The 9,576-nt window shown below is 38.7% G+C and overlaps 1 protein-coding gene, 1 long non-coding RNA gene and 1 pseudogene across 2 annotated transcripts; all 3 read right to left on the minus strand.

The window, feature by feature from the left end:
• Positions 1-1,215: 1,215 nt before the first annotated feature.
• On the minus strand, positions 1,216-2,248 carry LOC115745879. The gene is made up of 3 exons (XR_004015969.1): positions 2,229-2,248; positions 2,007-2,122; positions 1,216-1,272 (listed from the first exon to the last, which is right to left on the minus strand). It is a non-coding gene; the product is annotated as an uncharacterized LOC115745879 (long non-coding RNA).
• Positions 2,249-2,674: 426 nt separating this feature from the next.
• Positions 2,675-3,673, minus strand: LOC115745857 (annotated as a pseudogene).
• Positions 3,674-5,682: 2,009 nt separating this feature from the next.
• LOC115745850 (protein trichome birefringence-like 34) lies at positions 5,683-8,833 on the minus strand. Its single transcript, XM_030681462.2, has 5 exons — positions 8,404-8,833; positions 8,137-8,314; positions 7,828-8,024; positions 7,518-7,676; positions 5,683-6,175 (listed from the first exon to the last, which is right to left on the minus strand). The coding sequence occupies exons 1-5, from the start codon at positions 8,769-8,771 to the stop codon at positions 5,827-5,829; spliced, it is 1,251 nt and encodes a 416-aa protein (XP_030537322.1). The 5' UTR covers positions 8,772-8,833; the 3' UTR covers positions 5,683-5,826.
• Positions 8,834-9,576: the final 743 nt, after the last annotated feature.

A 9,576-nucleotide genomic window follows, 5' to 3' on the forward strand; every position in this document is an offset into this window, starting at 1 on the left:
TAGCCACAGATTTTGCCACGAAAAATTGACCAAAATTCTTCGCTAAATTGCTTTGCGACGAAAATTAGCAACGGAAAAATATTCGTCTCCAATTCGGCGTCGCAAAATTTAGCGACGAAAAACTAAAGTTCGTCGCTAATTAGCGACAAATTTTGCGACGACTACTTATCCGTGGCTAATTAGCGACAAATAAGTTTTGTCACAAATTAGCCATGAATTTTGCGACCAATTACTCTCCGTGGCAAATTAGCGACGAAACTTATTCGTCACTAATTAGCCACGAAAATAAATGTCGTCGCTAAATTTAGCGATGAATTTAGTGACAAATTTTATAATTTAGTGATGAAAAAATAATGTTTCATCGCTAAATTTTACGACGCCTGATTAGCCATGAATTTTTTTTCGTGGCAAAATTCGTCGCAAAACCCAATTAGCGACGAACTTGTGATTTCGTCGCTAAATTTGATTTACTTTTGGACGAACTTTCCAACGAATTTTTTCCGTCGCTAATTAGCACGAATCAAATTTAGCCACAAAAATATTATTCGTCGCTAATTTTCCACGAACATATTCGTGGCAAAATTCGTTGCTAATTTTCCTGAATTCGCGGCAAAAGTCATCGCCGATTACGAATTTGAAAGTTTAGCATCGTCATTTGCAACGAAAATAGCTACGAAAAGTATTTAGTGATGAAATTTAAAATAATTATGCGACAAAATTAGCGACGAATTTTTATTAATTCTTTAGCGACGAACTCTCCGATGAATATAGTTTAGGGACGAATTTAGCGTCGAAATTTTATTTTTTTCATGATAAAATCATTTCTTTTACTTTTCGATCTTAAATTTAATTAAAAGAAAAATTAATTTCTACAATTTATATTTAACATTGATTAAGCACTTAATAATATCAAAATTTTATAACAATATGAAAATGAGATACATTTTTTTTGGGGTAAGGTGAAAATGAGATACATTCATCTACATTTTTCACAAGAATGACATAAATATTTTTCTTTAGGGAATCTGCACATAATTAGTTCCTCGTATTACAGTAGCTCCTCCATAGAGGTGATATTCACTTGTTGACATACAATGCCATACTAAATCAGACCATCCTTGGCAAATCTCCCCCTCCGCATATCAACACATAGCTCAATGTACTTAAACATAATCCTCTCAAGGGTAGTTTGCCATGCTCAGGATCTCTTCGAGGTAATAAGATCGTGAAGTTCTTGCAGAGCACCTTGCTTCTGCCCAATATTTATCAGCTCTGCATCCACACACGAACATTGCCAGCAAAACTCCATGTCGCATAAAAGGACTGCAACAAAAATGATAACTATTCTCTTATTGTAACTGTACTGAATATGAGCACAATGTGGGTCAACTCAAGAAATAGACTAAAACTGGTCTCACAACCGACTTTCACAATTTCTATGCCAATTGCATGTAATTTTTGTTTTTAACATACCAATATGGCATTCAAACTGTACGCATCATGAATTAGTGCATGGAATCATATCAAAATTTTGAACATGAAGTAATAATCAAGAAGAAGAGGATCCAAGTTTTTACCTCCCCTGGTAAACAGTTGATCACCTTAAATTCCCATCAGTAAGATTAAGGAGAAAAACAAATTCCACAATTGTAAGAATTTCATACCTTGAAGCATCTTCTCAATTGATCAAGCTTTCCTCTAACTATACCCTGAAAAGACAAATAACAAATATAAGCACATTCATTGTGCCTCAATTGTTCATTATGCAACAAGAAGTTTGCAACTTCTGTAATATTTTCACTTCTCTTCTATCCAAAGGAAAGACAGCTGCCATTCAGATGTAGATGCTCAACTGAACATGAGGATTTGCAGATTTGTATTATTTTTACTTTTTTAGCAAGAGAAATATCTCAATGACAAGGAAAGCCAAAGTTCAAACAGCAAGATCTAAATCATGGTGATGCAAGGATATATTTGACGAAGTCGATGGAGAACTTACTGCATACATGCACTCGTTGATAAGAAAATCTTCAAGTTCTCGCACATTTACAACATACCTTTGCCCATGCTGGTTTTCTCCATTGAAGTATGTCAAAACACGTTCAAAGTACTTGACATATCTCTGGAAAGAAAATACGATGATGTTATCAAACATAACGAAAAAGGTTGAGGACATTAAACCAAAGTGTATCACTAATTGTTATTCAGAAAGCAACTCACTATCTAACTTGGCAAGACAAGCCCTTTTTCCATCTACACATCTGTTCTGGTTGTAGTAGTCAATAGACTCCTCAGCAGTGGGGAAGAACTACAAAGAATGTCCAACAAATGAACAATGAAAAATATGAACCAATGTATTCTTGAATCTTGATAAGAAGTCTATGGAATTGACCACATGTCAACCCTTAATCACGAATGAGTAAAGGAACGATGAAATCAAGCCTAAAGGACCTAGAATCACATTAAATTAACACCATTAGGCAGCCTCCAGAATTGAAACAGAGTATACAAGACCCCCAAAATCACAAGCATATGGCAAGAAACCAACCCAAGATTGATGCAATATTTTCTCACATGTGTATGTAAGCTCTTATCATCAGTACAATTACAAATTAGGATCAAATGGAAGTTAAGTTGTAGCTCTAAAGTCACGGCCTGCAAATTCCTTTCCTGTTTAAGATGAGTACGCATGTGATTGAAGCTCATCTTTACCTGGTATAACTTGTCCTTGAATGCCTTGTTGTTGCAGAAAGTCCATCTCCTCCCCACCTCTCCCAAATACCTACAGAAACCATGTTCAAAATCCACATATAAACAGGAACGAAAGGGCATTCCAAGTTTGACATTAGAAGAACTGCAGATTAATAACATGTTAAATCTGAAATTTACTCACCAGAGGATCACCACCTTTGAGTCTAACAATAGTAGCCCCCGCCTCCGCAAAATTGAGAAGCAACTCATGGATCTCCTCCTGCCCACACAAGTACCGAAAAGATCACACCACCTTTCACAACCCAACAATACATTCACCAAAACTCAAACACGTGGTGGACAAAAAATAATGCCAGCAACCACCATAATAACTCACTTCCAAATGACACTAATCAAAGCAAAAACACCAGCCTAATTCCTCAAAACCTGGTAGAACACAGAAGCAGAGTGACGAGAACGGTAAATTAATTTACCTGAGTGCGGCTATGGTACCCGGCAGTCTTCCCTACGTAGAGTACCCTCACGTCGGGGCCAACCAAGTCCAGCACGTCGTTCGACACCAGCCGGTCGTAGAGCAACAAATCGGCGCCCTTGATGATCCTAACCGCCTTCAGAGTCAACAACTCGGGATTGCCCAGCCCCATCCCCACCAAGTAGACATTCCCGGGCCCGCATTTCTCGCCGCCGCAGCCGCAGGAGCGCTCCCTCTTGTCCTTGAGCACCAGGAGCAGGTTCTTCAGCTCTGGCAACTGGAGGGCGAAGTCGTCCCGCCTGAGGGAGTCGGGATTGGAGCCGGAGGAGGAGGAGGAGGGGGGGAGAGAGGAGTCTCGCAGAGGGATTCGCTGTAGAGCCACCCGTCGTTGCGGTACCTCTCCAGCGAGTGTTCCTCGGTGAACGGCGAAGAAGAAGAAGGAGGAGGAGGAGGAGGAGGAGGGGAGGAGGGGGTGTAGTGGAGGGAGCAGATTCAGGGTTGAGCAGGGGAGGAGCTCGGTCGAAGACGAGGTGACACGGACGAAGCGAGCTTGTTGACGAGAGCCATTACAGTCGCAGAGAGAGAGAGAGTGGGGTTGATGAATGGAGACGGGAATGTATATAAGATTATAAGGCGAGAGAAACCTTGAGTTGAGTTTGGAAGGTGGGAGGAAGAAAGAGAAGCTCTCTCTCTCTCTCTTGGGGAAGACGAGAAGGCGAAATCAGCTTTTTGAATTGTGAGAGGGTACGCCGCTTCCCTTGGAGGCTCTCGTGGGGATTTTTTTTTCGTTCTTTTTTCATTTTTTTTAGCGACGAAAAAGCTAATTCATCACTGATTTAGCGACGAAAAAGCTAATTCGTCGCTAAATCAGAGACGGAAAAACAAATTCGTCACTAATATTAATATTTCCTTTTTTATTTTTATTTTTATTTATATCATATTAGTGACGAATAATACATTTGGTCGCTAAATTAGCGACGAAAAAACTAGTTTGTAGCCAAATTGAAATATTTTCTTTTTTATTTTTATTCATAGTGCTATTTTTGTGACGAAAAAAGTTTTTCGTCGCTAAATTAGCAATGAAAAATATAATTCATCGCTAATATTAATATTTCCTTTTTTATTTTTATTTATATCATATTAGCGACGAATAATACATTTGGTCGCTAAATTAGCGATGAAAAAACTAGTTCGTCGCCAAATTGAAATATTTTCTTTTTTATTTTTATTCATAGTGCTATTTTTGTGACAAAAAAAGTTTTTCGTCGCTAAATTAGCGATGAAAAATATAATTTGTCGCTAATTTTAATATTTTATTTTTTAGTTTTATTTTTATTTATAGCATGTTAGCAACGAAAAATGAATTTCGTCGCTAAATTAGCGACGACAAAGCTAATTTGTCGCTAAATTGAATATTTTCTTTTTTATTTATATTTCTATAAAATTAGCGACAAAAAATGTGATTCGTCACTAATTTTACTATTTTCTTTCTAATTTTTATTCATAATGCTAATTTTGCGACGAAATCAACGTTCGTCGCTAATTAGCGACAAATGGAAATTTTCGTCGCTAAGTTTTAAGAAGAGAATTTGCGACGAAAAACATGGTTCGCGGCTAATTAGTGACGAAATAGGTTTTCGTCGCTAAATGATAGCAACAAATTTCCGACGAAATTTGTTTTCGTCGCTAATTAGCGAGGAAAAACATTGCTCGTCACTTATTATTATTATTATTATTATTATTATTATTATATCGTATTAGTGACGAAAAACAAATTCATCGCTACCGTAGCGACGAAAAAGCTAATTCGTCACTAAATTGAACATTTTCTTTTTTATTTTTATTTCCATTATATTAGCGACGAATAATACATTTCGTCGCTAATTTTAATAATTTCTTTGTTATTTTTATTTGATAGTACTAATTTTGCGACGAAACTAAAAGTTCGTCGCTAATTAGCGATGAATGTTTATTTTCGTCGCTAATTAGCGACAAATGCTGATTTTCGTTGCTAACTTTTAAGAAAAGAATTTGCGACAAAAAAACAAGTTCATGGCTAATTGGCGACAAATCCTATTTTCGTTGCAAAGGAGATAGCGACGAATAATCTTTTCATGGCCATTTTCGTCGCTAATTAGCGAAGAAATATTTTTCATGGCTATTTTCGTCGCTAATTAGCGACTAATTATTTTTCGTGGCTATTTTCATCGCTAATGTGTGACGAAATATTTTTCGTGGGCATTTTCATTGCAAATTAGCGATGAATTATTTTTTGTCACTAAATTCGTCGCTAATGAGTGACAAATTTTTTCGTCGCAAATAGCAACGAATCTTCATTTTGTCGCTATTTTCGTTGGAAATTAGCGATGAATTTTTTTCATCGCAAATTTTTCGTGGCTAAATCCATGTTTTTTTGTAGTGCAAAGAGAAATTACGTTCATATGATTGAAAAAATATGAATGTTCGATTCATAACTAATCGGCACAGGCACGATAAAATACTTATTATCTTTTTTATTTTCGAAAATCGGTTCGATCCAAACCGCCCGATCCATTCAACCAATCAATCAATATATGCGTTGACATATCATGAATTTATGCTAGCCATTTGCTATCGCCTTGCTCTTCCTCCGACTCGAAGGTCTAATTTCGGAGAAGGTAGGCATAAAGAAGCTCGTTCCACACGTCCGGTACTCCAGGGAGGCACCAATGACCGCAATCTGCATAGCTCTTGGGATTAGCTATCTGGTCTTTGGTCAGGGCACGCCATTGTCTTTTGTAAATAGTTGGGTGTGCGTCCTTGCGGTACTCGGAGAGCAGTGTAATGTTGAGGAATTGAACAGTGACGCCTCTTGTTTTGAGTTTGTCAATAGCATTCTTCACCAGACGCATCAGTTCGGGGGCTAAGCTCCTTCCCGAGTAATCTTCTCTGGTGATGGGCTCTGTTTCCCCATAACAGTTTTCGCCATCAGCACCACCCCATTCTGCAGCTCTGCAGGTACAATCACGTTTTCGGTCAGAAATGTACGTATTTACGATCCGAAGACATTTCGATTTGCATGTAAATCTTTCAAGTAATTGTTGAATATGCCAAAACGTAGATTCCCTGTATCATTCATTGTATCGAACTTGAATATCAAGTAAGATTTTAGATATATGCTTTTGTTAGGGTTCACGTGTGTGAGCATGCTAATGGTCACATGGAAACCACCTATCTGATAAGTGATATTGATCGCATGGAACCATTAACGTATTCAGTTGGCTCATCACTCAATGATTTAAGTTGCATAATAAGCATGGGTCTAATTGCATATATTGATGGATTCAAATTTGGGTTCATTCTCGATGATCTCTCTAATTAAGACAAGGTCTCAAACTTCTCCACCTCTGTATTCAGGATAGAGTTTGGGCTTGCCTGTGGTGACATGGGATAAGTGATGTAATAATATGAAGCGGTTGATATGTCCCGTTGGATAATAACTGAATTACTTACCAAACTTTTGAGTAAAAACTGTAATTGGATAAGTTAATAGGTTTTGAATGAACCGAGGTACTCGTTCTTTAGAACGAGGTGTGGGACTTTCTTGTGTGCATCCCAACATATTACCTAACATATATAGTATTTAATATCTAAAACATATAATGTCAAAATTTCCAATATAATCATGCAAGAAATGTCAAATTCAATAAAAATCTTCTACTGTTTTTCCAATTGCGGCATTTGGTTTGAGAGAACTAGCAATTTTCTTAGGAAAATTGTAAAAAAAGTCATAAACTTATTGTATGGTGACCAATGCAATCCTCAAATTTTTAATTTTGTTAATTTAGTACTAAAACTTTTGGCGATTTGCCAATGTGGTAGTTCTTGCGAACAATTTTGGCCAGAAATAATTGAAGGTATGTCAATCGTTTTATGTGGCATGACCGATGTTAAAGGGGACCTTTTTTGCAGTTTTTATTTTTTTTTTCTTTCCTTTTTTTTTCTCTTATTTTCCTCTATCAGCCATACGTGAGGGTCGAGACGCCCATGCCAGCCACAAAGATTAAAAAATTGTAAAAATTATCCACTTCAGCGTTGTTGACTAGGTAGGATGTTGGTCAAAATTGGCTGAAGGACTACGCTGGGAAACCATCCAAAAGCTTAGGACTAAATTGATTAAATATAAAAGTTTATGGATAAATCAACTGCCGTGTAATATGTTTAGGAGTTTATAAACAATTTTTCCTAAAATGCTTGTGCCCAAAGTGCGTACGTCCTAGAATGGCCCCCGCCAAAGTGGGAAATGGCCTAGCATTAACAAACAAAAGCGAAGGACCTGCGACGGAGATTTTACCTTTCATGAGTTGGAGACGAGCTAACGAAGAACAACCGGGTCTTGGATCTACTTATGTGCATTTCCAACCAATCTGACCATGTATTTAGAGCCATCTCGAATGCACGAGACGCTTTAACCGTCTTATAAATTCCATCAGCACTTCCAAACGAGCCCCACCTAATCAACAGAAAAGAAAAATATCTATATTATTAATAATAAAAAAAGTATATCAGAGAAAATTTTTCCCTGACAATTCTATCTATCCCAAAAGTTTTAAATACAGGAGATTAATTTTTCTGAAACTCATGACGTAGATCAGGGTACTTACAAAACTTTCATCATAAGGTTCGCCCACCAAATATAAGAGTCGAATATGAGAATGTCCGCATCCGACCAATGCCTCGCATGGTTTTCGATGGCATGAACTCGAACAGTCCTGTTACCCGCGCTGTGGTTGTAGGCATTGTCTTTGTTCGATTCCACAAGCATTGGTTCCCAGTAGAATTCGATCGTCGCGTTGTACTCCTGCCAAGAACAATTCTCGATCGATGCACATAGCTCAACAATTCGTCGGCAAAAATATGCGTCCTCACAGCTTATGAGGGCGACGATAGTGGAAAAAGGGAGAGAGGCTCACATAGGACTTGAAGACGAATAAGGAGTGATTGAGGAAGTGCGAGACGGATTTGAGGTGGCGCGGGATGGAGGACTCGACGAGGCAGACCATGGAATACCACTGGCCTCTGTTCAAGGAATCACCGACGTACACCATCCTCTTGTTCCTCAACCTCTCCAGCAACCGCGTCGCGTTGAACCTAGACACCTCAGTTCGGGGGCATGTTTGAATAGAAGAAGAGATTTAAGATCCGATTGAAGGCTTCTTAATTTGTGGTTCGGTGCGTACCTCGGGATGTCGCAGCCATGTGGTTGCCACCTCCAGTGCTGGTACTTCAGGTCCTTCCGCCCGTACTTCTCGCAAGCCTGCTCATCCGACATGTACGTGCATCGCTTCTCCTCGTAGAGCGGGTACGAAACGTTGTCATACACCCACCTCCCGGAGAACAGATCGCATTTCTGCCGCTCCGTTTTGGCGCCTGTGCTCCAGAGCGCTTCTCTACTTGTGTCGGCCTCCTCCAATATTTGTCGCTCCTCGTTGCACGTGAGGTACACGACTGCAATGACTCCGGCGGCTATGAGCAGAGCCACCAGAACGTGGAAGCTGCCGCTCGTCTCCCGCCCGGTGCCACCTGCTGTTTGGGCTTTGCCTGCCATCCTTGTTTTCGTGCGAGCTCTGTACTCTGTCAAATGGGACGTGCAATCGTTTGAATAATCGACCTTATGTAGTCTTCAAAGGACTTGAAACGATCTTATAAATCAATGTATTATGTAAATTTTACAACCAACAGAAAACCCAGTTGTTACAACTCAAACTTGCAATTTTGTATCAGCTGGGAGACTCTTCATTATGACAATGATAGTAGACTATAGTTGCAAAAGTTATTCTTCTCCACCTTTTTGCACAACAAATCTAAGAAAAAGAAAGAATTACTTGAATATTACAGAACACTAGTTCCTATTTTTTGTAGACCAAGTTCAAGTTGTTCTAATTTTTTCTTATGAGCGTGAACTTCACCTTAAATGGATAATCCTCAAGCTCAGGAGATAACACTAGTTCCTATAGATTTAACTTCAAGTGCTAGACAAGATGGCAGTCAAAACAAAGCAAATGACCAAGATATGACGTTAACTGCACTTAGTAGTGTCCGGAATCGACTGCGTGACTCGTGGCTAGTCCGCGTACGTAAGTTTGCTTTTTGTCCATTAAGGAAATCTTTTACGCTTCACCTTCCAAAAATTTAATCTTCTTTTTATGTACTCAGTGTCCAATGTGTCCTAATTTAAATGAGTTGGCTAAATAACAAGAGCTCCCACAACAGACTAATGACGTCAGATCAATTCCTCACGCATTCAAGTTCCAGAATGCTAAGAATCTACTTTTGGGCCATTCATTCAGATTTTTGGCTCGCATATTCCTTGATCCACAAGACAAGTAGGGTATTTGATGAACTTGAGGTTT

The sequence above is a fragment of the Rhodamnia argentea genome, chromosome 7 (assembly GCF_020921035.1).
Source record: "Rhodamnia argentea isolate NSW1041297 chromosome 7, ASM2092103v1, whole genome shotgun sequence".
In the NCBI taxonomy this organism is placed as follows: domain Eukaryota; kingdom Viridiplantae; phylum Streptophyta; class Magnoliopsida; order Myrtales; family Myrtaceae; genus Rhodamnia; species Rhodamnia argentea.

What these genes read in the sequence shown, in the direction of transcription:
- LOC115745850 (XM_030681462.2), bottom strand. Translation starts at nt 8,771, where the DNA reads ATGGCAGGCAAAGCCCAAACAGCAGGTGGCACCGGGCGGGAGACGAGC. An exon ending in CATGGCTGCGACATCCCGAG is followed by an intron (nt 8,315 to 8,403) that starts GTACGCACCGAA and finishes TGAGGTGTCTAG; the next exon opens with GTTCAACGCGACGCGGTTGC. An exon ending in TCGTCTCCAACTCATGAAAG is followed by an intron (nt 6,176 to 7,517) that starts GTAAAATCTCCG and finishes TTGTACCTGCAG; the next exon opens with AGCTGCAGAATGGGGTGGTG.